This window comes from Panthera pardus, unplaced genomic scaffold (genome assembly GCF_024362965.1).
Source record: "Panthera pardus isolate Hobbes unplaced genomic scaffold, ASM2436296v1 HiC_scaffold_22, whole genome shotgun sequence".
NCBI classification, from domain to species: domain Eukaryota; kingdom Metazoa; phylum Chordata; class Mammalia; order Carnivora; family Felidae; genus Panthera; species Panthera pardus.
Genome location: NW_026526788.1, coordinates 75,033,110 through 75,059,080, shown reverse-complemented (window position 1 = coordinate 75,059,080; position 25,971 = coordinate 75,033,110). Strand labels below are relative to the sequence as shown.

The 25,971-nt window shown below is 50.8% G+C and overlaps 1 protein-coding gene across 2 annotated transcripts in view; it reads left to right on the top strand.

Moving 5' to 3' along the window:
- The window catches only part of RGS10 (regulator of G protein signaling 10), a 41,282-nt gene extending 15,665 nt beyond the window's left edge, over window positions 1–25,617 (top strand). For both annotated transcript variants that reach the window (XM_019459597.2, XM_019459598.2), the window contains exons 4-5: window positions 9,884–10,027; window positions 25,166–25,617. In XM_019459597.2, the coding sequence (XP_019315142.1) occupies window positions 9,884–10,027; window positions 25,166–25,312 (291 nt within the window). In that variant the 3' untranslated portion in view covers window positions 25,313–25,617. The remainder of the gene's footprint in view (window positions 1–9,883; window positions 10,028–25,165) is intronic.
- Window positions 25,618–25,971: the final 354 nt, after the last annotated feature.

The window sequence follows — 25,971 nt, the reverse complement described above, 5'->3', positions numbered from 1 at the left end:
GGACTCCACGAGGCCGGCAGCCGTTATGTGTTTGTAGACGACAACTTGGAAAGTGTTCATCACTGGTTTATTCAAAGCCTTTTCCTGACTCAGACACACTTCTCCCAAGATGGAGCAAAGGGGCCTTCTTTCCGCTGCTTTCCTCTCAGTGGGGGCAAGGACGGATGCTAAGATTTGTTCTCTTTAGCTCACATTTCTTAGGTCAGCCTAGAAAGCCTTCCCAGGCAGGACTCTTGGCATTTGCTTCTTTCAGGCTTCTTCTCCTCCTTGGATGACTTTGTCTGAGCCTCCTGGGTGGTGAATGGCCTCTGGGGAAAAGGGAGCAGATGGTCTGGCCTGCCTTGGAAAGCTAAGATGCCACCCTGGAGCCAGAAGCACTCAGTTTCCCTTTGGCTCCATATCCAGGACAGGGCCCAGGGACCACTGTTCATAAATGCTGCACTGTGTAATTGATTTGCCCAGCCTCAGTCTAAAACCCGGGCTGACAGTCAAGCAGGCAAACAGATGATGTTCATTTTTCTGCCGTATTCTTTGTATGTTGAGGGTGAGGGGGGCCTACAGATGAGCCAGCCCTCTCCCCTGGCCCCCCCTGCCACGTTGTCCTCATCAGGAGGCTGAGATCCCCCTGCGGCTGAGCTGGGACTTGGACCAGCATTCTGAGGTCCCCCAAGCTGCTCTCCCTGCACACCGGGCTGGTCTGTCCTTTGGTTCAGCCGAGTTGACCTGATCTTTGTGGAATGCCCGCTCAGGGCCAGGCCTTGTGAAGAGACAGCCAGGGACAAGACAGATGAGCTACTTTAGGGAACAGGCATCGACTGGCGAAGCAACTTGTTAAATAAGCCTTGCCAAGTGTGCTGAGCAGAGAAATGGGAAGTGTGGGTTCTGTGGGAGCACAGGTGGGGGTCGGTGGGGAAGGTAACACCAAAGTGGACTTTGGGGGTGGGGGTAGTGTTCCTGGAAGAGGGGCCAGCATATGAGGAGGAAGGCCTGGCGAGAAGGGTGAAGGAAGAATGGGTAGCGGGACAGTGGTGCTTGAGGGGCAGGGTGGTTCTGCTGTGTGTGAGGCTAGGGAGGGAGGGGAGCCCACACCTGGAGAGCCTGGGGCCAAGGTGGACACTGGAAAGCCCCCAGTGTTGGGCTGCACATTCACACCCTACAGACAGAGCTTCCAGAATCTGGGAGCCCCTCGCCGCACTCCCTCTCCCGGTGCCCAGCCTAAAACCCCTTGGAGGTTTAGTGTCCTTAAGCCTGGAACGTGCCTGGTGATTGGTCTGGGACAGTGAATGCAGATGGTGTTGGGAAGGAAGGGAGGGAGGGAGGGAGGGAGAGAGGAAGCATCAGAGAGGCCCGTGTGGCTCAGTCGTCAGTCTGGGTTATCACACTGAGCCTCATGACTGGCCCCATCCTTCCAGATGTGTGGGCTGTGGTTTGGGAGGTTACACAGAAGTTGCCGAGGCTGCCCAGCTTGGTGCAGACCCAGGTCTCCGACTGCAGGGCTTGGGTATTCTCTAGTGCGTCTGGCTACAGGGGAAGTAAAACCAGGAGTAAACTCTAAATCACTAATTTTAAAAAGTGGAGGGTGGGAAGTGGGCCCAAGCGAATTTCACAAGACTTATCACGTCTGGTCCAGCGGGGAGTCTGTGGAGGGGGTAACTCTACAGTGAGCCAAGGTGGTGGCAGGATGGATGCGAATCTACTTTGCCTCTTTTTATGTATTTTTTTTAATGTGTATTTATTTTGAAAGAGAGAGCACAAGTTGGGGTGAGGGGCAGGAGGAGAGAGAAAGAGAGGGAGGGAGAATCCCAAGCAGGCTCCACGTTCAGCCCAATGTGGGGCTTGATCTCATGCCCCTAGGATCGTGACCTGAGCCGAAATCAAGAATCGGACGTCCAAGTGACTGAGCCGCCCAGGTGCCCCTGCCCCATTATTTTAAATAGGACCCGTGCTGGCTTGTTTTTTCATGCTTTTACTAGGATTATCCAGCTAGAACTCTCCAGAGCACTTACCAACTTTTTTGGCATCTTGTGTGTATAATTTCTTTATTTCCTTTCGATACTGTCTTCTCGTCCCTCTATCATGCAGGCTCTGTGGGTCTGAGATGGTTGTCTGTTTTCTCCCCACTGTCTCCAAGTACCCAGAGCAGCCTGGTGCAGTGTTGACTTCTGGTTCTCCCCACTCAGGTCAGCTGGCACCTGAGGACCCACCAGGGATGGGAGCCCACCCCCCTCCCCTCCCCTCACACTGCAGTTACAGCCTTAGGGACGGACATGTATTCTCAGAACTCCAAACAGTGGAACAGTGCTGTGCTCCCGCTGTCTTCCCTGGCCTGTGCTTCGCCTCCTGGCAGGCCCCTTAGATCGGGACGGTCTTGACACTGTGCATGTGTGGCAGGGATGCTGGGCTTTAGGAAGTTGGGAGGGTGACGCCCCACACCTCTGCCCTCCTTGGGATTCCTGGGATGGTTGTACCTTTTGGGGTGTTCATACTCGGGCAGCGTTTAAAGCACTTCTCTCCCTTCCCAATGTCTTTATGGCTTGAAATTTTTCTATCAAGTTCCTCTTGCCCGTGAATTATCATGAGAGATGGGTCTGTCTTCTAAAACCAAGCAGCACTGGGGCGCCTGGGTGGCTCAGTCCGTTAAGCGTCCGATTTTGGCTCGGGTCATGATCTTGCAGTTCGTGAGTTCGAGCCCCGCGTCGGGCTCTGTGCTGACAGCTCAGAGCCTAGAGCCTGCTTCAAGTTCTGTGTCTCCCTCTTTCTGCCCCTCCCCTGCTCACACTCTGTGTCTTTCTCTCTCTCTCAAAAATAAATGAACATTAAAAAGAAATTAAAAAAAAAAAACAGGGAGCATTTATGAGTTATAAAACTTCAGGAAAAGCTGCAACCAAGTGTTCATTCTTTGGGTATCCCTGAATTCCTTCCTTCCTTCCTTCATTCCTTCACTCATTCATTCATCTGGCAGCATGTGCACACCGGGCTTGTTCACTGTGTGACAGAGATTGAGATGGATATGGCGGTTTGCACAGATTTGCAAAAGCCATTGCTCCAAGAGGAACTTGCACTGGCAATTAAGTATAATGATACCTTGCATTTTTACAGTGTTTTAGAATTACAGGGTTATGGGGAAAGGGGTCTATGGTATTCATGATTTTTATCGTATATTATTTAACACTAAAATTTGATCCAGGATTCAGAGTGTTTGAGCTTCTTATTTAAAGTACCAGTGAAGGTTTTTCTAAAAGGCTAAATGCCATATTCTTTATTAAAAAAGAAATTATTGGGGGCGCCTGGGTGGCTCCGTCGGTTGGGCGTCCGACTTCGGCTCAGGGCATGATCTCACGGCTCGTGAGCTTGAGCCCCGCATCGGGCTCTGTGCTGACAGCTCAGAGCCCGGAGCCTGCTTCAGATTCTGTATCTCCCTCTCTCTCTGCCCCTCCCCTGTTCATGCTCTGTCTCTCTCTTTCTCTCAAAAATAAATAAACATTAAAAACATTAAAAAAAAATATTTAAAAATCCAAAAGTGGGGACGCCTGGCTGGCTCGGGCGGTTGAGCATCCAGCTCTTGGTTTCAGCTCAGATCATGGTCTCATGATTGATGGGATCAAGCCCCAAGCTGGGCTCCGAGCTGACAGCACGGAGCCTGCTTGGGATTCTCTTTCTCCCTCTCTCTCTCTCCCCTCCCCTGCTCTTGCTTGCTCTCTCTCTCTCAAAATAAATAAACAGACTTAAAAAAAAAAAACTAAATAAAAATTCAAAAGTGACCCATGTTCCTTCAGGAGTAAGATGGGCTGATTCCCTCTACCCCACAGCATCCCCCCAGATTTCATTCTCCCTGTGGTTCGGGCTGTGCCTTTCAGCATGAACTTGGCTGGGTCCGGGCTGGTCTGACCGGAGCTCAGCTGCTCCCGGTGTGGTTGAGGTCTGGCGTTGGCCTGCCCTGCGCCCCTGTTCCTTCTGAGCTAACTCAGCACTTTTGGATGCTATCTACCAGCTTCTTCTTGCTATAGCTAAGCTTTCACTCACATCGCTGTTGACTGTATTTTCACGGTTAAGACTATTCTTTCTTGTCTGCTGCTGAGCCGAAGGGCTCAGGTCATGATCTCACGGTTCGTGGGTTTGAGCCCTGCGTGGGGCTCTGTGCTGACAGCTCAGAGCCTAGAGCCTGGAGCCTGCTTCGGGTTCTGTCCCTCCCCTCTCTGCCCCTCCCCTGTTCATGCTCTCTCTCTCTCTCTCTCAAAAATAAATAAACGTGAAAAACATCATAATCTCCAGTAGCCCTCTGAAACGCTTCTCAACAGTGTTGCATGGGCTCGGGCCTCTTGGTTTATCTCTGCAGCTGGAGTTCACCCAGGGCCATCCTCTTCTGACCACAGCTCCCACCCAGGCATCCCCGGGTCTTCCTCAGCCGCCACCAGCATCCCCTGGCCCCTCGGCTGCTTCCGGGACCCAGACCCTCCTCCATCCTGAGTCACTCCCTCATTCTGGTGCAGCACGGCCAGCAGTAGCTTCTTGAGACAGGGGACGTGACAGGTGGACATTTATAGATCCGGTTGAGTGAATTTTTTTCTACTTTCCCCATTCACTGATAATGTGATAGAACACAGCATTGAATTCTAGGTTGAAAGTCCCTCAGAACTTCGAAAACACTGTCCCTTTGTCTTCCGTTTTTGTCAGGAGTTAGAATTTTATATGTAACCTGTTTGGTTTCTTTTGCTTTTCTCTCCTCAGGAAGAGTATAGGTTCTTTTCATCACTGATATTCTTTTTTTTTTTTTTTTTTAAGATTTTATTGTTAAGTAATCTCCACAACCAACATGGGGCTCAAACTCAGAACCCTGAAATCAAGAGTCACGTGCTCCACCAACTGAGCCAGTCAGGCACTCCCGTCACCAATATTCTAAAACTGTACAGTCAGAGGCTTGGGGGTGCGGTGGGGTTCCTTTACCGTGTGGGTACTTGGTGGAGCCTTTCAATCTGGCAGTGTGCAGTTCTGGGGAATGCTGTGTTATTATGTTTATCGTTACCTTTTTGACTCCTTTCCCTCCACTTTCTCTGGCCTCTTTCCCAATGATGGTTCTCCCCAGCCTGGACTGAGCCCTTCATTTTATCTTTTTTCCCCCTCCTATTTTTTTTTTTTTTTTTTTTTTTTAATCTCTTTGGCTGTTAGTTCCTACTTCTCTTTTGGAGATTTCAACTTCATTTCCACATCCTTCTGTAGAATTTTTTTCTGCTTTTATTTTCTCTAGACTGGGGCCCCCTGTAGTATCTTCCTGGTGGCCACAAGCCTGATATGCTTACAAACCATACGTATCTCCAATGCATTGGGTTGGGACGATTTTGCTGGTAGGCCTATGGTAGAATTCCATTTAACTGTTTGGTGTCTCATCTTTGTCCTCTTCATGCCTCTGTTCTGCAGCTTTCCTGAGTCAATATTTTTCTTTCTTCCTTTCTTCCTTCCTCCTTCCCTTCCTTCCTTTCTTCTTTCCTTCCTTCCTTTCTTCTTTCCTTCCTTCCTTCCTTCCTTCCTTCCTTCCTTCCTTCCTTCCTTCCTTCCTTCCTTCCTTCCTTCTTTTCAGTAGGTTCCATGCTGGATGTGGAGCCCAGTGGGGGGGGCTTGAACTCACAACCCTGAGATCAAGACCTGAGCTGATATCAAGAGTCAGACACTCAACTGACTGAGCCACACAGGCAACCCCCCCTCCAACCCCCACCCACCCTGAGTCAATTTCTGTAGAGGAGAAAAGTCTAGCCTCCCATGGAGAAGGGACGGGGATAACAGCTCAGGGTTGGGGGCTCAGAGACTTGGGAGTCTAGCGGCTTCTTTCTGCTGTCCTCCTCATCCCTCCCGTCTGGGTTACCTGATGCCCCGAGTTCCTGCCATTTTCAGACCTTCCTTGCCGGCACTCCCTCCCCACGCCTGCAGGTAAAGGTTTGTTCTTGTTGCTTTCTGCAGAGTCATCTGCTGTCCCTCCAACTGCTTTCCATTTCCTGAGCCAGTTCTCGGAAATATTCTCGAATCATCTGCTTGATATTTTCTTTGCCTCATTCTTTGTCTGAAGCTGATATGACTGAAGGTAGTGGCTCGACCCTTTATTTCTCTCGTGTGGCCTCTCCCGTTGTCTTCATCTCTGGCAGAGCAGCGGGAGTGGAGAACGGGCCAGGTGGATATGTGCGTGAGGCAGAGTGAATAGATCTTGGTGACAGGTGTTGGGGACCGTGGGTCCCAGCTTCTGGGAATAGAGACTACAGGACCCGCTGGCCAGGATGGGCCACTTCATTCCTTGCTGTTAAGCTGGAGGTGTCTGCGGGACATCCAGTCCCACGTTTCTAGAGATCAGTTGGCTCTATATGGTCAGTAGGTTGAGGGGAGAGGGTGGGCTGAAATCTTGGGAGAGCATGTGGTTAGGAAAGCAGTCTTCCTAGGGCAGAAGTCCGGGAACCCTGGAATTTATGGGGGAACAGAGAGACAGGAGCCTACAAAGGAGACAGATAGAAACAGGAAGGTGTTAGAGGATCCCGAGAGGGTGGCCAGCGGCCAGAGAGCGAACCAGAAGAAGGTCTGAGGGGCTTAGGCACCGGTGCCCATCAGTGAGCTGCTGGGAGGCCCAGCTGGCAGGTGGGAGGAAGCCAGGCTGAGTGGGTTGAGGAGGGAGGGGCGGCACAGAGAAAATGGAGACACAAAATGCACGCTCTTCCTTGGAGATGTTTCAACCAGAAGTCATGAGTGGGGAAGTCATCGACTCCAGGGGCACGTGGAGTAGAAGGAGGTTTTGTTTTATTTTCCCAATGGAAAAAGTTTCAGCTCACTTAATGGATGAGGACGAGGAGCCAGACCATACGAAGCAACAATCTTCTGAGCTTCACAGTGCTGCTGCCTTGTCCTTCTTCTGGGTAGATTTCTGGGGCTGACGTTAAAGCGAACTTGCTTCTCCTAACCATGCATTTGTGGGGAGTGGCGTTTGACTGCTGACTTCTGCCCGAGCACTGTTATGGCTGACGCATTGCCAGGCAGGAAGAAGGGCCCCAGACTCTCGGGGTGGCTGGGAGAAGCTCCTGTGAGTGTAGATGTGCCCACAGGCAGTCCTCAGGTTGATGTCAGGAGTCGTCAGAGGGGCCCAGGTGGGGCAGGGCCAGATGCTGGGCAGGGGTGCTGTCTGCAGGGCAGGTGCTGTGGCGGAGGCCGTAAAGGCTGGAGAAGAGAAGCTGGCCATCACAACCAGAGCTGTAGGCCCTGGCAGCTCCCCAGGGGTGGATGTTCTGTTCCTGTTCCAACAGGAGCTAGGATAGGGTTAACAAAGCTATGGAACATCTACCAGAATAACTCGAGAGACCTGGTTCTTCTTTTTTGTTAAGATTCTCAGCATGGACACCAGGCCTTCCCGTGACTGGCTTGTGGTCTGCAGTCTGAGGGTTTCCCTTTTCAGTCACGCTTCCTATCCTGGCCCAGATAAGCTCTGCTACTGCAGCCGGTCCCCTATATGTGTTCAGTCGGAGGTGGGGGCAGCCATGGGCCGGGTCAGCCCTGGGCTGGGTGCCTCGGGGACCCCACACTGTTCCCAGACAGACTCAGGAGCGGTGGCTGGGGACCTCTGGGTGGTGGTGAGCCACCCAGAGCTTGGATACCTACAGGCCCCCCAACCCGCCTCCTCTCCCAATTCCACCACCTCTCCCGCCCCCTGCCCCTCCAAGCCTCAGGCTACTCATTGCACTTCTCCTTTGCAGAAGACCCAGGATAGCCTGGACTCATCTGGAAAACGTGTGTGTGTATGTGTGTGAATGTTCAAGGGGGAGGGGAGACCCAAAGAGATTTCTATTTCCAGAGCTCTGCATGGAGTTCACCAGACTAGCTGAAATTTCGTGTACTTTCGCAAAGTATTGTTCAAGCAGGAAGTGGTTTTCCAAGAATGTTCCTCCCTGACGGAGTGTGGGGTGGGAGTGAGGCTCACGACTTTGTGGAGTGGGGGTCTTTGAAAGGCAAGCAACTCCAAAGTTCTGCCCTATCTGGGTCTCTGATCATCTCCAGGCCTGTCCCTCGGAATAGCCATGGTTAACTTAAGCTGCGTCATTGAGTTTGGCATCAATTAATTGTTCACAGTAATAGTTGATCGAGAAATGACACCATGGCCTTGGGCGTTGGCCCCCACATAGGTAGTCTTCCTGCATATACAGCCCAGACTTTCTGGAGGACCCGATGGTCAGGCCTCGGCCCCATGGTGTCTTTTGTCAACAAGTGCCTGGAACCAAAATAGGTTACAGAACTGCCTTCTCCCTCCTTTCAAGCACCAGGCAGTGAAGCCTTCTGGTGGTTTCTATAAGGCCAAAGGTTTCCAGAGCCTGGGCTTTCTGAGCCAAGCTCTGCAGCCTATGTGGGATCCCAGATGGGCTCTCTGGAGAGAATGGCAGTTTTTTAGGCCCCACGAAGCCCCCGTGGCCCCTCCTCCCCCGCCCCCATCATGGCTCCGTGGCTGCATGTCCGAAGCATTTGTTTCCAGCTCTGGGGGGTGAAGTACTAGTCAGGCTGTAATGTTCAGAGAACCAACCCCCATCTTTGCTGCCAGCGAGGTGCCTCCTTTCTTTGGGAGAAAATAGAACCCTCCGGGGACGCCCTGCTGTTTTCAAGACAGAGCACTTACCGTGAGTGTTTTTGTTTGCTCCAGCCACGTAGGTTTTCATTGCAACGTGAGTGCCGATGGGTGCCCCTCGTCCAGCTGTGCTCACAAGCCTTTTAAGGGCCTGCATCTACTTAGGACTGATGCTTTCCAGCGGGACTGCTCTCAGTGTGAGCAGCGAACATTCTCCCCTTTGCTTATGCCCACATCCCAGTACCAAAGAATCCGTGTCCTGGAATGTGACAGACTGTATACCTGGAGGGGGTGATGTATCTCACCAGGCGTGGAATTGGGGGGATGCAAGGCTTTGGAGCCAAATAGCCCCCAGTCTCCCTGCAGGCTCCTCAAATAAGCCACATAACCTCTCCTCTGTGTCCTCATCACGGAAGTGGCTCCAACAGGAAGTGACACTCTGCTGGATGCTCAGGGCTGTAAAACCCCTAGCATGTGTCTGGGGCATAGTAGGTGCTAGATAACCGATTGGGATCTGTGTGCATGGTTTTACTTGCTTTTAAATTGTGGTAAAATACACACAGCATAAATCTTACCACTTAATCGCTTTTTAGGGCTCTCGTTTTTGCTGTTTTAATCATCTTAAAGTACACCATTCAGCAGCATTAAGTACATTCTCAATGTGGTAGAGCCATCACCACCATCCAGTTCCAGAACTTTTTTATCACCCTAAAGAGAAACCTTTTGCCCATTTGCAGTCACTTCCCATCTCCCCCTTCCCCCAGCCCTGGACAACCACTCCTCTTTCTGTCCCTATGGATTTGCCTGTTCTGGCTATTTAATACACATGGAACCGTGTAGTATATGGCCTTTAGTCACTGGCTTCTTTCACTCGGCATAATGTTTCCAAGGTTATTCCGTGCTGTATCCTGTATCAGAACTTCATTTCTTTTTATGATTGAACAATATATGAATGATTGAGTCCTTAATTTGGAGACTTCACAGGACTGTCCTGAATGGTGTAGAATTGTCATTCACTCTGGGCCAGGATTCTTTCTGTCTTCATTTCCGAATGGATAGTGTAGCAATTTCCAGACTGGAGGTGTGGGTACAGATGCATGGAAGGAGGGAGGGAAGGGGCTAGGCCAAGCATGAGCCCTCCCAGGTAGAGCTTAGCTCTGAGGCAGCAGCTAGAGCCCCCAGGGGCTACGAAGCTGCTTCTCTTGCAGCAACGGCAAGTTCTGGGCCTGGCCAGAGTAGAGAACCCGGCTCGGGTGGGAAGGGCTGGGCTCTCAGATAACAGGCTCCCTGTGTCTCCTCCAGATGCAGGAAAAGGCAAAAGAGATCTACATGACCTTTCTGTCCAGTAAGGCCTCATCGCAAGTCAACGTGGAGGGGCAGTCCCGGCTCAATGAGAAGATACTGGAAGAACCACACCCACTGATGTTCCAGAAACTCCAGGACCAGGTAACCTAACTTTCCTACCTGCATCTTGATTTGACATTTATTCCCAGGCTGGAAGAGTTCAGTTAAAACTAAATGTTAGACACCCCAGAAGCTGCCCCCTCCAGCTGGGTAAACTGAGGCACGCTGAAGGGCCATGGTCAGTGAACAAGAGGAGACTAGAATGCCAGGCTCAGAATCTGATCCATAGGAACCTCCCTCAGGCCTGCTTACTTTTGGTCTACACACAGTTTGAACCAACAGGGTTATCTGCCTTCTCAACCCAGATTAAAAGGGAGGTGGAGCTATCTGAGGAGCCCACACTGAGGAAGCAGCATGTAACTGCTGAAGGTAGGAACAGACGGAAAAATCTAGAAAGCAACACTCAAAGCGGTAGGGGACCTGAGGCTGTTTTTATGCAAATATCTACACATTGCCGCCTATTTCTGGTGGCCCAAGACCATAAGCTAGTTCATAATGAGGCTCCTGAGTTACAATGAAAAGGTTAATGTTTGGCACGTTATTCCATTTAAAGCAGGAAAAATTGAGTTTAAAAAATGGACCTCTGAGGGCTAAATTAGTTTTCTGGCAAGCTTTTTTTATGAGATATGCCAGTGGTAATAGGAAAAGGGATGAAAATACACTCCAGAGATTTCTTAGACGGGAATTTGCAGATGTGACTATTCAGAGGGTGCTCTGTTCTTATAAAATGTTATCTGCACACTTGTAGGTGATGGAACGCAGACGAACATCCAACTTCTGCTGACCCTAGCCTTACTGAGGGGGGCGAAGGCCTTCCTTGGCACACAGTTGGAAATTAGCTTTTAGCTTAATTCAGCAGCCCTCAAAGGTGAGCAAGCCCATCTGGAGGGCTTGCTAAAACAGACCTGGGCCCCACCCCCAGAGGTAATCTTCAACTTTCGTGGTTCCCAGGTGGCCTGAGACTTTGCCTTCCTAACAAGGTCTCTGATGCTCCAGGTCCTGGGACTGCAATCTAAGAACCGTGCAATGCATTGGTTGGCCCTTTTTTGATCGCCTGGAGTGTGCACAAGCCCAGAGCATGTCCCAGCACCCAGGACGCCCCATCTTTCCTCAGCATCAGATTAGGAAACAAGTACACAGGTAGAAAATACAAATATGACAAGTGGTTTGGCAGTGTTTTCCAACTGACACAGTGGCAGGTGCAAATTCCGCGTGAATCCTGAATGAAATTTTGGCATTGAAGGAAGTCCAGTGAGTGTGGGAGCCGTGCTGAGGGCTTCCTGGAGGTGGTGGTTTGGAACCAATGGGAAGGATGCCACGGACATGGATTTATGGAGGGAAAGGAAGCAGAGTATATAGTGAAAAGGCAATTTGTGGCTGTAGCCGTCTAAGGATATCTATCCTACCTGGACCTCAGAGTCTCTTAAAGCTCCCTAGGGTACTTTAAAGTACAGCTAAAGGGGCGCCTGGGTGGCTCAGTCAGTTGAGCACCCGACTCTTGCTTTTGGCTCGGGTCATGATCTCACGGTAAGTCTCGAATTGGGCTCCGTGCTTACAGAGCCTGCTTGGTATTCACTCTCTCACCCTCTCTCTCTCTGCCCTGCCCCTGCCCGCACTTTCTTTCTCTCTCTCTCAAAATAAATAAATAAACCTTAAAGCACAGCCAGGGTTGAGAACCTGTGCTGAATGCCCCATGTTCTAGGTATTGTCAGTACTAACAGTATCTGCTGTTCAGGGGTGCCTGTCAGTGCCTGATGCCCACTTGGCATGTATTCTCTCGTTAATCTCCAGTGAGTATTATTATTATTCCCATTTTGATGATGCGAAACACGAGGTTCAGGGAGACTGAGTGGTTTGTTATTCCAAAGTCATGCAGGTAGCAGGAAGTGCTGGAGGCCAGATTCATTCTGGTCCACCTGCCTTCAAAGACCGCACTCTCTGTGGCAGGCTCACAGCCTGGAGGGCTCTCCCAGCTCCTCAAAGCCCCAACAGACCAACTGATGCAGACAGATTGGAGGCTGTGTGAATAGACAGTCCCATTTCCTGGGACTGCAGGAGCCAAGGTAGCAGTGAGGAATGCACCAGGCTGACGTCCCTCCACACGGTGGGACCTCGGGCTCCCAAGGACCCAGACCTGCTACAGTTAGGTCTGCAGCACGTCTCGAAATGGGGCTGGGCCTCTGCGAACCGGGCATACGTTGGGAGGAACCACAAGGGACAGAGGCAGATTTTTTTTTTTTTAAGTGACAAAAATATGTTTTAAGGTTACTTTTATTTACTTTAAAAGGCATACATGCTTAACCAAAGAAGCTTGGGAAATCAAAATATAAAGATGAAAAAAATTCATAATTCCATACCTGGAAAAAACCCCACAAATAACATCTGATCTCTAGATTTTCCCCTCCTTTTCTTTCCTATAAGTACACACATGCACGTGCATGTAACTGTTGTGCCACAATGCAGTTCAGAGTTCTTAATGTAAAGAAAGTATTTTTGTACGCTGTTGTTAAAATTCATTTATTTGAGGGGCGTCTGGATGGCTCAGTTGGTTAAGCGTCCCACTTCGGCTCAGGTCATGATCTCTCAGTCTGTGAGTTCGAGCCCTGCGTCGGGCTCCGTGCTGACGGCTCAGAGCCTGAATCCTGCTTTGGATTCTGTGTCTCCCTCTCTCTCTGCCCCTCCCCCACTCATGCTCACTCGCTCTCTCTCTCTCTCTCTCTCTCAAAAATAAACATTAAAAAATTTTATTTATTTGAGAGGGAGAAAGAGGCATTAACTATCTTCCAAAGGTACAACGGGGTGAAAACAAAGTATTTGGACTCTGAGCTGATTCCACAGTGAGTCCCTGGGAAGGGCTTTGGGTTCTGTTTCACTTCAGAAAACTGCCTCTCAGGGGCCTTGCTGGTAACCATCAACATGTGTGCTCAGCATGGCCTGTGGTTCTCTGCTCCTAGAAGGCCCCCAGGAAGGCCCTGTTTTTCCGAGTGAAGGAGTTGGAAGCTGGGAGGAGCGCATTCGGAACCACAAGATTTCACCTAACTTAAGCCCCCCCTCCCTTCAGCGGCTCTGGCTTCCTTCCATGCTGTTGGCTTCATTGCAATGCCGTCTGAGCAGCCTGCCTCGTGCTCCCGGACACCCCGTTCACCAGGAAGACTCCAGGGAACCTCAGCCCCTTGTCATGGCAGCAGCACTCCAGCCCTGGAGGTGCTGATAGGGCAGCGTGGGCTTTAGGGTGCAGCTGGAACCTGGAAGGGGGACAAATCCTCCCTGAGCAGACCTGACATCCGTGCATCTTCTCGGGTCTTCATTCAAGTCCTATTTACTCTTGGTTTACACACAGTTCTAGCGGGCTCTGGTCCTCAGGTCACGGCGGATTGGACAGCAAGAGGCGACAGCTGACGGGCAGGGAGGAGACAGAAAAGCGAAAGTCAGCATAAAACCGCAGCACAGCGATATCTGGAGCCACCAAGCGCGGGGGCCCTCAGCCCCACGCACCGCCCCGGGGGCATCCCTGTGCTACGGGATGGTGACACCATGAGTGATCCTGATACCCCAGAGCGTCAGGCAAAACTTAAATTGTGGTCAGCGTATTCTGTGAAGAACGGGTTAGACATTTTAATATCTTAAGTTTGAGATCTTAAGAGAAGTTTGGGGCATAAAACTCTGTTACTCTGAGGGGCGTCTGGGTGGCTCAAGCAGTTGAATGTCCAGCTTCGGCTTAGGTCATGATCTCGAGATTTGTGGTTTCGAGCCCCACATCGTGCTCCGCGCTGGCACTGCAGAGCCTGCTTGGGATTCTCTCCCTCTGTCTTTTTCTCTACCCTCCCCCACTTGCTCGCGAACGTGCTCTCTCTCTCTCTCTCTTTCTCAAATAATTAAACTTTAAACAATTACTTTGAAAACCTATGGAAGTGGAGAGATCCTTCTCTGATTTATTTTATTTATTTTCAATGTTTATTAATTTAGTTTTTGAGAGAGAGAGCAAACCAGGGAGGGGCAGAGGGAGAGAGAAATCCCAAGCAGACTCCATGCCGTCAGCGAGGAGCCTGACATGGGGCTCGAACTCACAGACTGTGAGATCATGGCCTGAGCCGGAACCAGGAGTCGGACATTAAACCTCCTGAGCCACCCAGGTGCCCCTCCTTCTCTGATCTAACTCGGTTCTGCAAACATGGCCCAGTCGTGTACTCAGCACATGCTGGTAAGGCCAGGAGAGATGGGGGTAGTTCTGTGGCTGTTTCCTTGGAACCTCAGCCTAGAATCAAAGGCTGCTGTTGGACAAATTTAAGTTGTGGGAAGCAGGAAGGAGGAGGCGACCTTACAAAGAGTTGGTTTTTTTCAATGAAGTGCTATTTCCTGCAGTGTCTTTTTTTTTTTTTCTCTTAAAAATGCACTTACTAGCAGGTTTATTTCAGTTGTGGTTGCTTTGCTGGTTATTTCTTCTTTCCTTCACTCCCTTATGCTGCAATATTGAGGGAGAGCCCCGCTATGTGCCGGGCACCGTGTTAGGAACTGTGTGCGCAGCAAGGAAATTGGCACCCGTCTGACCGTGAAGACAGAGGAGAACAGGTGCTATGAAGGAAAGACTACAGGTGATGGGCTAAGAGAGACTGGGAGGGGCCTACTTTGGAGCTAGTGGTCAGGGAGGGCTCCCTGAAGAGGTGACTGAGACCTGAGTGGTCAGGGGAAGACAGGTGAAAAGGCGGCAGGACCTTCCAAGGAGAGGCAACAGCAAGTACAAAGGCCCTGGGGTGGGGATCCACTAGGTGTGTTGGAGGAGGTCAGTGTGGCTGGAAGTAAGTCAGGAGCGACTGGCAGGGGTTAGGCCCCGAGGCTGCGGTAACCAGTTTACTCCCAAGGATTTTGAATGGTAACTATTTATTTATTTATTTATTTATTTATTTATTTATTTAAAAAAATTATTTACAAAATTTTTTAAGTTTAATCATTTTTGGAGAGAGAGAGAGAGAGACAGAGTATGAGCAGGGGAGGGGCAGAGAGGGAGAGGGAGACACAGAATGTGAAGCAGGCTCCAGGCTCCGAGCTGTTAGCACAGAGCCCGATGCAGGACTCGAACCCACAAACTGTGAGATCATGACCTGAGCTGATCGGATGCTTAACTGACTGAGCCACCCAGGCACCCCTCAAAAAAAATTTTTTTTATGTTTATTTATTTTTGAGAGAGAGAGGCAGACAGACAGACAGACAGAGCATGAGCCCAGGGAGGGGAAGAGGGAGAGGGAGACACAGAGTCCGAAGCAGGCTCCAGGCTCTTAGCCATCAGTACAGAGCCTGACATGGGGCTCGAACCCACAAACCGTGAGATCATGAACTGAACCGAAGTTGAAGGCTTAACCGACTGAGCCAACCATTCAAGCTGCCTCTTGAACGGTCACTATTTATAGACTGTGCCAGTTAGGCTAATAAGATTTGGGCCTCTTAAAAGCTGGGCACCTTGGCTGTGATCCCCGGCTCCAGCTGTACCCGTCCCTCACCAGCCCGTGCAAGAGAGGGATGGTACCTCGGTGCAGGGCCATCTCTACCAGCTGTGAACCTCCAGCCTCCTCACCGAGGCTCATCATCTGTACCCCGATGGCCTGACACCTGGCGTCTTCCCCTCCCCCACTGCCCATCGCTTCCTGGGTGCTGAGCTCAGATTTACTGTCATTGTCACTGTATGTTGGGTTAGCCAGGATGGGGAAGGGGGAGCTCATGTTCCAGTCTGGCCTCCCTCTGGCCCCCGGTGAGTCCCTTTCTTAGTGTGGCCTCTGTGTCCTCATCTGTAACACGGGGTTTTGGCAAGCTCTGTTCCCTCTCGGAGCTGCACAGCGAAGCAGTCTACAAACCTTCAACGTCCATAAACCTTTTTAACCTGACGTTAAAAAGTGGCTGCCTGCTAGCCACCACCTGATTTCCTTAGACCTGATTTTGTCCGCCTTTTCTTCGACTTTAGAATTTAGTAGCTGTGAAACACTGGGCAAGATGCAATCCCTCTGTATGCCTCAGTGTCCTCATTTGTTTTGAAACAGAGGTTACGATAAGGCAGTTGTGAGGGTGAAACGCAGTCGTATCCGTGAAGTGCTTACTTAGTGCTTACTTACTCCGTAAGTATTAACTGCGTGTGTCCTTCGGAACGTCACGTGAAGATAACTTTAATTTCAGGCAGTAGTTCTTTTTCTTTTTTTTTAAGTTTATTTATTTATTTAGAGAGAGAGAGAGTGCGCGCGCATGGGAGCAACAGAGAGAGGGAGGGAGAATCCCAAGCAGGCTCCACACAGCACGGAGCCCGACGTGGGGCTCAAACTCACAAACCGTGAGATCGTGACCTGGGCCGAAAGCAAGAGCTGGACACTTACCCGACTGAGCCACCCAGGTGCCTCTGATTTCGTGCAGTCGTTCTTAACTGGGGATGATTTTGCCCCCTAGGGATACTGGGGAGTGTGTGGAGACCTTTCTGGCTGTCACAGCTTGGGGGGGGGCTCCATTGGCACCTAGCGGGTAGAGGCCAGGATGCTGCTGAATATGGTGACAGGACAGCCCCACACGGGACACAGAGTTCTCTGGCCCAAGGTATCAGTGGTGCTGAGGTGGAGAAATCCTGATATAAATGGACTTCCAGAACCATAGCAGAGTTCACGCAACCTTCCCCTCACGTGCCTCGGGTCCCCAACTAAAAAGCAGCAAAGAATGTATATGTCTGGTTTCCACACTGGAATTCTGGGAAAACATTAAGTTTACACAGTTTACACAGTGCTTTCGTGGGTACCTCTCATTTGACTCTGGAGGAGTCTTGGGGAAGGTGGCACCCGGCACCTCAGTTTACCAGTGAGAGAGTTTGCTCCCTGGGAAGGTGATGTTGACTAGCCTGAGGTCACAGTGCTGGGAGAGGGGGCAACAGCTTGGGCTCAGGGCTTCTGGCACAGCCGGACTCTTCCCACCTCCCCATCACCCCATCACCCCATGGGAACGCGCCTCGCGCAAAGCAGTGGTATTTGTTCTTAGCTCCTCCTGGTCTGGGCCGCCATTTTCCTTTCACACTTGCTTTACAGCGACACTGCCTTTGGCATTGAAAGACCTGCCAGGGCTCTCACCTTCTCCATTCCCACTTCGTCTCCCTGGCTCAGTTGTGCTCTTTTGCACCTCCAGCCTGGCTGATTCTAGAACCTCCCTGTCAGTTACTCAGGTACCGAGAGCCAGTTACAACATGAAGGGATCAAACCGGTCACAGCAGCCTGGCAAGCGTATCTCTGTACAAGAAATGACAACGTCCGTCTGTGCTGGTCTTGTCAGCTCAGTGGGCTGGACCCATGTGTCCTGCTCGCCCGCAGGGCTAGGAACTCCAGGGAACAAGGCCGGCCCAGGGGCCCAGTGAGCCAGCACTATCCGTGAGCATACCCTGTTACCGTGTCACTCACGATGCTGAGCAGGTTAATTTTAAAAATTATTTTTAACTGTTAAATAACTGCATGTTCATTGCTGAGAAGAAAAGAAAATTCACATAACCCAGAGGGTCTGAAGTAAGAAGCTAAAACCCCCCAGGGCGTGCCTTCCCTCTCACTCCCTGGTGGGAACTCTCGTATGTTTCGGATCCTTCCAGACCCTTCCCCGAACGTGTAAGAATGGAACGCTTTGAAATCTGCTCAGTGACTTGAGATTGTGCCATGTCAGTGATTTTTTTTTAAATTTTTTTTTTAACATTTATTTATTTTTGAGACAGAGAGAGAGAGAGCATGAACAGGGGAGGGGCAGAGAGAGAGGGAGACACAGAATCCGAAACAGGCTCCAGGCTCTGAGCTGTCAGCACAGAGCCCGACGTGGGGCTCGAACCCCACGGTCACCCAGACCGTGAGATCATGACCCGAGCCGAAGTCAGCCGCTTAACCGACTGAGCCACCCAGGCGCCCCGACCATGTCGGTGATTTAAAACAAAACTCTGCTCCTGTAAGTTTCTCAGCACCATCTTGTTTATATACCTGTCTTGCTCTGAAGCCTCTTGTTTGAATTCCACAGAAGAGCATGACTGGAGACGATGGAAGGGCCAAGGTCACTGCACATGGCAACTTGAGACCATGGCTTTCTTGGACCATGAAGGAGGTTGGGGGGGGAGGGGGGGTGGAGCAAGGCTGCTCATTCTTCTTCCTTAAATCTCGCCCAGGCTTGGTGCTAAGTCTGTCTGGGGAAGGCACAGTGGAGGCAGCCTCCTCCACGGAAAAGGAAGCCCTCAGCCTCTGATGTTTAAAAACAATGTAGAAAAGACTTCATCGAGATGTCAGTGCTCCCAGCCACATCCTTGACAGAGAAAGGAACCGTGTGCGTCTGGCGCCTTTTTAGCAGTGTCGTTTCTTTGAGTTTCCCCAGAACCCAAGTAGAGAGAAACACTTCCTTTTTAGACATCAAGAAGAAGGGGTGGACCGGCTGGTGGGGACCCATGCCTCCGGGGTCATAGGGGGTCCGCTCCCTCCCCCACCCCCCTGCGCCTCCAAGTCTGCGGTGGTGGCTGGAGCGGGGATTCTGGGCGCCTCCGTCTTGTGGGTGCCAGCTGACCTCTGCCCCCAAAGATTCAGATTTGTCCACTCCCGAAGTCGGCATTTTCCAGTGTGCAAAGCCAGAGAGGGCAGGTCGTGGGTTTTCATTCAAATGGAAGAAAAGTTGGCTCCCTGCGTCCACCACAGCCGTTTGCCTTATGAGGGGCGGGGCAGGGGCAGGAAGGGTAGTATTTAAATACTTTGAGATTTAAAAAAAATTTTTTTTTTAGTAACTTTAAAAAGGTATTCAGGGGAAGAAGGTGGGTGGGTGCTAGAATAGCTTTTAACTCTCTTCTTTATGGCAAAAGGCAAAAGTGAAATACTTTCACCTCATGTAGAAAGCATGTCATTTGTGCCTGGGATTTGAGCATTTGACCAATTGTCCCCTGCTCAGTGAGACAGCACAGCCCCGTGGGCCTGTGAGGGCAGGCCTCCCTCCTTTTCCGTCCATGTCCACCCTCTTTCTGGAGTTCTGATCCCACCCAGCATGGCATCCGTCTTTGGCAGCCTGTCCAGGAAGCACTGTCCAGGGTGACAAGAAACTCCCATGGCCCAGCCGGGCATGTTGGGACGAGGGCTGGCCTGAGCTGCTGTCTGCAGGCTGCCCTCAGACCTTCTCTTGATTTCACCCCATTCCCACTCAGAAGATGGGGAGATGGTCTTGAACTTGGGGGGTGGGACATCCCTGCGTGTGCCCTGCCCGACAGCATCTGCAACGCCCAGCTGATTCTGCATCGTTTCGTGGCTTGAGGGCTGGAGGGAGGGGGCTTGCTTTTTTCACACTTTGTACGTGTAGGTATGAAGGCATGTCTGGGGTCTGGGTGTGGGGGGAGACAGCACATTCTAGAAGTGCTGCTCAGAGACCGTAGCACTGGCCACCTTCTTGAACCCAGCTCCTGAAGCAAACATGAAAACTCATTACTAAAACTCTCTGCTGCATTGAAGGACCCAGTTGAAATAACACAGCAGAGAGGTTTGAAAAGGAGGGAGGATGCTTGTTTTGGTCTTTTAATGTTCCTATCGTCTGAGAAGCGTTAAAAGATTAGGCTTGAAACCCACTTAATCGACACAGGGATGTAATCTTCACCGAGAAGCCCTCAAGCCTAGTTAAGCGTCCCATTTTCTGCACAGATGAGGGTGCCTCGGGGAGCGAGCGTGTCCTTTCCTGGAGCCGCAGATTCGGCACAACCTCCAGTTGGAGCACCGTGTGGATATTTTCCCTTGCAGAAAGGCAAATCCTAATCAATCATCGCCCTGGGATCTGGAGGGGGGGGTGGTGCCGTGGCTGTGTAATGGGACCTTGTGCAAGGATGCCCACGGGTGGGAAGGCTCCCTTGCCTTTATCACCTAGAGTTCCACCTCCAGTCGCCTGCAGGAATGGATCCCAAGACGACGAAGCTAAATAGTTTACAGTCCAGGCATGCCACTTACAGATGTGGGGCAGCCAAAACCTGAAACCTGCTGAGCCACAGCTGCCTTGGCCAAAAAAAAAAAAAGTACGGAATGCAGTTTAGCTGCCAACTCAAGTTTTCTGCTTCATCGGCCGCCTGTCTCTGAGAAGGACCGTCTGTCTGCTGTCCAGCTCTGCTCTGATGCCGTCTGCCTACCTGGAGCCCTCCTCACCCTCCCTGCTCGATTTGTCTCCACCTTCTTCCTTTCTCTTCCCTGCAGACAAGTTGAGGTGTGCTGTCAGTTCAGGCCCGGTGAGGCCGGTTCTCCCCATCTGAGAGTCCTTGTTTTGTAGAACCTTCTGGAACACCTAGGGCCATCTCCTTTTCCGTGCTCAAGTAGGAGTGAGCTGAAATCAGTAAGCCAACTGTTAGTTTCCAAGGGCCATCCTAACAAGCTATCTCGAACTGAGTCACTTAAAACAACAGAAATCTATTTTCTAAGTTCAGGAGGACAGAAATCCAAAATCAAGGTGTCGGCAAGGCTGTGCCCCTCTGGAAGGTTCTACGGAGGAATCTTTTCCTGCCTCCTCCTGGCGGGGGCTAGCATTCCTTGGTGTTCCTGGCTTATAGCAGCATCACTCAGATCTATGCTTCTGTCTTCAGACCTATGGTCTCTTCCCTCTGTGTCCCTCCGTGGTGTCCTTCCTTCTCATGAAGATACCACTCCTTGAATGATGATGTCATCTCGAGATCCTCAACTAACCTTATTCCAAATAAGGTCACATTCTGAGGTTCCAGGTGGATGTACACTTTGGGGGTACACCATTCAACCCACCGCACTGACTTTTAGGGATATTTGTTTTCCATTTATATACATAAATACATGTCTTTTTTTAAACATTTTTAATTTTTTTAAAGTAATCTCTACACCCAGCATAGGGCTTGGACTCATAACCCTGAGATTAAGAGTCACATGCTCTTCTGACTGAGCCAGTCAGGTGCCTCCACAAATACTCTTTTTTAAAAAATGTTTATTTATTTTTTGACAGAGACAGAGAGAGAGAGAGCACGAGCTGGGGATAGGCAGAGAGAGAGGGAGACAGAGGATCTGAAGTGGGCTTTGTGCTGAGGACAGAGAGCCTGACGTGGGGTTTGAACTCACGTGCCGTGAGACCGTGACCTGAGCCAAGGTTGGATGCTTAACTGACAGAGCCACCCATGTACCCCCCACTCCCCCACAAATTCACTCTTGAAGAACATATTTGGGGTCATTGTGTTTTGTTTTATTGAATTTTTAAAATTCAGTGTTCAGTCACATAACATTCACATATTATTACATTTTTTTCATGTTTAACTCTTTACAGACTTCATTTTCAGTGACTGTCCTATTGGTCTGCCAGGTGAGTGGCGGGACAGTCTAGTGGTTAGGAGTGCGGGCTGGAGATCGAGGTGGTCAGCGTTTGCATCCCCCACGTCTGTCTTGGGCTGTGAAGGGCTACGGCCCCTTCCAGAATCCGACGTTGGAGTCCTAAGCCCCAGTGCCTCAGAATGTGACTGTGTTTAACGATGGGGAGGCAATTAATGTGAAATGAGGTCATTGGGGTGGGCCCTAATCCAATATGACCGGTGTCCTTCTAAGAAGAGGTGACGAGGACACAGCCACACACAGAGAGAAGGCTGTGTGGGGACACAGGGGAGAGACGGCCATGTACAGATCTTCCTTGACTCGATATGGAGGTACCTTCTGACAGTAAGTTGAAAATATTGCAAGTTGAAGATGGCATTTAGCACATCTAACGTGCCGAACCTCGTAGCTTGGCCCAGCCTCCCTTGAACGTGCTCTGAACACTTACAGGAGCCGACAGCTGGGCAAAATCATGGAACACAAAGCCTGTTTTACAATGCGGTGTTAGATTATCACATGTTGTGCATCGAAGACTGTGCCGAAAGTGAAAACAGGACAGCTGCACGGCTGTAGGACGGTTGTCGGCATAGGAGCTGTCGGCTCTCGTGGTCCCGGGCATGACTGCAAGCTGTGATGGCCACTGCCCAGCATGTGAAGTCAAAAAATCATTAAGTTGAGGCCATCTAGAGAAGTCGTCTAAACTCCTGGCCTCCAGAACCGTGAGGAGAGAAAGTTCTGTTGTTTCAGCCCCGCAGTCTGCGTCACAGCCCCGGCAGATGGGTACCCTGACCGCTGGGGCAAAGCCCCGAACCTCTGAGGCCTCTTTCCTTCTCTCTACAGTCAGGTCCTCTTAGGGGCTCGTGAGGAGTAAATGAGAGAATACTCTGCGTGCTCCCTGGGGCTTGTTGGAAGGTGCTCCAGGCAGAGTTGGTACCGCCCTGGTCGAATTTGCCCGCCCTCTGTGGTTGCACGTTGGGTGCTTTCTGTCCATGCACGGGGCGAATATTTACTGGACCCCGGTCGTGGCCATTTGCCCTGTGATAAATGAGGCTGTGGCCTGTGGTCAGCAGCTGAGCACACTGTTTTTGGCTACTTTCTTGGGAAGGATTTTTTTTTTAACGTTTATTTATTTATTTTGAGAGAGACAGAGAGAGTGTGAGCAGGGGAGGGGCAGAGGGAGAGACAGAGAGAGTCCCAAGCAGGCTCTGTGTGCCACGCGGAGCCCGACGTGGGGCTCGATCTCAAAGACCTTGAGATCATGACCTGAGATGAAACCAAGAGACGCTCCACTGACTGAGCCACCCAGGTGCCCCTGGAAGGGATTTTTAGGTGCTTGCTCTATCCTCCAAGCTATTTTCACTGAGCACCTCCCATGGGGGGCCCTGTGATGGGAGCAGCCTGTTGCCATGCGCTCCTAGGCCAGTGCCCAGGGGACCCATTTGCCGGTGGCAGTGATGAACCATTAGGCAGCTCACATGCCCGGAAAATGTTGTCATTGGGAGCGACGTCCCTTTCCTTTTTCAAACCTGTCCAGGGTCTGATGGCTGCAGCCGCCACCTGGTGACTTTATGGCACCAGGAGCTGCACCAGGAGGCAGGCGGAGGCTCTTGGCAGAGGAAGCCCTCACCCGAAAGCCTTCAGGCGCATTTCACACCTGCCCATGTCAGGGAGTGGCCATTATGCTCCTGTTAAATAGTTTGTGGCCTCCCCTCCCCTCGAGCTTGTGGGCACTGGTGGAGTGCCAGGAGCCCGAGGCCTCTCCTGGAGGCTGAGTCCTGCCAGCCCCTGAGCACTCCCCTCAGCTGCAGCGACCTCCTGCCCTCTGCCCCCGCCTCCTCCATCCCTGGGTGCCTCCAGCCTTGGCCTTTTTTCTTCTCTTCTTTGAAGTGTGAGCCTCAGAGGCACGACAGGCAAACAGGATGCTCCCCTCCCACACGCAGAGACTTCAGACGAGACACTTGGGTCGAACCGCATCCTGCTGGCAGTGGTGGGTCCCATCTGCCGCGGACCTGGTGTGGGAGGGGGTGCAGGGCTGGGTGCCAGGAGGGGTACTCACGAAGGGGTTCTCGCTAGTCACTCTGAGCCTCATTCCAGAATTCCAGCAAGGTGGGCATGACAGGGTTCCCTCTGGGAGCTCCGTGCCTGGAAAAGCTGAATAATGCAGGTGGTGAGGGATGGTAACACCTGCTTGGCGCCTTTGTGAGAGGCCACGAATAGATAGCATAGATAGCGGCATTCCTCATCCCCTGCCTTGCCCTTGGCTATGATTTTTATGTTGTTTTCTGGGAGCTATTTTGTTGTCGTTGTTGTTTTAAAAGGAGTAATGTCTCCAAACCTTGGCAAAATCAGTCCAGGGTTGCAAGATTGCTCTAAAATAGGTGACGGCTATGGAGAGGCACCACGTGGGGACCTACGGGAGGCGTGCTCTTCCTCAACAGCTGCAGATCTGAGGCAAGACCAGAGGGGACACCCAGGGAAGGGCAGGCAATAGTGTAAGAGTTTCGGGAAAACACAAAGCCCTAAATCTTGCCTGAGTCGTGGCCTCTGAGGATAGCAAAAATGATTTAGGCGCTTCTCCTGTGAGCGAAGCCATCTTGGGAAAATGAACGTGTAAAGGTGGAAGGGTCCAGTTCTCCCATCCCCAAGCAGATGTTCTGAGTCCTGAGACTCCATTAGACATTTAGTTTTCAAAATAGTTCATGTGTGTGTGTGTGTGTGTGTGTGTGTGTGTGTGCATGTGTGTGTGTGTGTTGGGGGAGGTTGAATTTAAAAGATGTCAGGGTTTTACCACCCACTTTATAACCCCGCCTGGCAGTGAGCGACATTCTAGATGCCTCTGGAACTTTCCACTTGTTGAGCCCATGGTAGTGCAGTCAGTGAAGACACCAGGGTACGTGGTGTGGATTTTTCATCGGCAGAGTGTCCTGAAAATTCGGTTGAAAGGTTTGAGAGAGAGATGATGAGGGAGATTTCTGAAGAGACTGTACTCCTCGACAGCCAGAAAATGCTTTTGTGTTTGCTTCTCTCTTCCCCACCGTTTTTTGTAGGGCAAGAGTGGAGGATGGGGAAAGATCAGGTGGGAGGATAGGAGAGGGGATACCAGGAGTAGGGGCCGTGGCTAAGAAGAGGGGGCAACTTTCTGCCCTGTGGTGCAGGAGGCAGCACTCTAATCCGAGGACTTAGGCTCTATCAGGGGTCCTGAGAGTTGTTTCTTTCCCAGAGACAGGCTCCTGGGCCTATGTGAGTGTGCAGGTGGCCGCAGGCTGCAGCCAGCTGTTGCTTTTTAAAATTAGAGCCTGTTCCCAGAGCCTCTCCTTGCTAGGGCTGTGGTTTCACTCCCCTGCTTGCATTAAACAAGCCCCATTTTGCTTCTTGGCACAATAATAGGTTTGTTTGAGATCCTGGATTCCAGACTTCTGGGGGTCTTGCCATATTGGCATCATCTGACAATGACCAAAAGCGGCCTTTACAATATGACCATCTCTACAGAAACGGTTTGTGCTCTGCCATCTCAGTTTTCTGGAAAAAGGCATCCCTGTGTTACCTATCCAAATAAAGTGGAAGTTCTTAACGGACCTCCTGCTACAAGGGTGTGAGTCAATGCTGTGTGCATTTACACTTCCGTGGAAAATAAGGGTAGATTTGTTCGTGTGGTTATTTAAATGTCCATTGAGACTATTTGAAAATGACCGAAACCACCCTGGAAATCCTCCTGGTCTAGGACACGACTTACTTGCTTTGTGCGTCTTGTACGAATGTGTCTTCTTTGGCACCCGATAGGTACGAAATAAACACTTGATAGGATGATTCGCGGCCCGATTAGCCTCCTCCTTTAGACTCTTTTTCATTTTCCCCTTAGATCTTCAACCTCATGAAGTATGACAGCTACAGCCGCTTCTTGAAGTCTGACTTGTTTTTAAAACACAAGCGAACCGAGGAAGAGGAAGAAGATCCGCCCGATGCCCAAACTGCAGCTAAAAGGGCTTCGAGAATTTATAACACATGAGTCCGCAAAGAGCTGGCAGGACTGGCTTTCAGAAGCGAAGGAACTTGCTCTCAGGACCATGCAGGGTTTATAATTGCTTTGTTATCTGTAAGGACTGAAATGTGCAAAACCCCTCCGTGGGATATGTGTATTTTATTAACTGCTTGACCAGTAAGTTTTGCATGATGGCTAATCTTACATAAAAAAACAAATAGCTTTGAAGTTTTAGTTCACATACACACACACACACACACGCGCAGAAGAATCCTTAAACACTGGACACCTTGAGCATCTTGATTAAATGTCCTGCGAGGCCACCAGGTGAACTTAGAGCCACCTCTTACATTTTAAGTCATTGCCCGGCCTCTGTGGGAAGGGTCATGCAAGTCCACAGATTCACTTGGGCAAATCAGCTCAAGAAAGAATTGATCTGACAAACTCAGGCCCCCGGGGGTGCTGGTGGTCAAGTACCTTTGTGGTTAAATACTTCTCGGGAATGAGTTCAGTGCTGGGAAAAGAAAATTCATCACTGACAGCCTGTACAGATTTGGGGAGCTGTATGTGAGCATCCTCAGAGGGTTCTTGCTCCTTGTGTGGGGATTTGTCCCGGTTTTGCCTATAATCCGTGACATTTCATGCCACACAGATAAACAGTTCATCTTGACAGAAACAAGATCTCG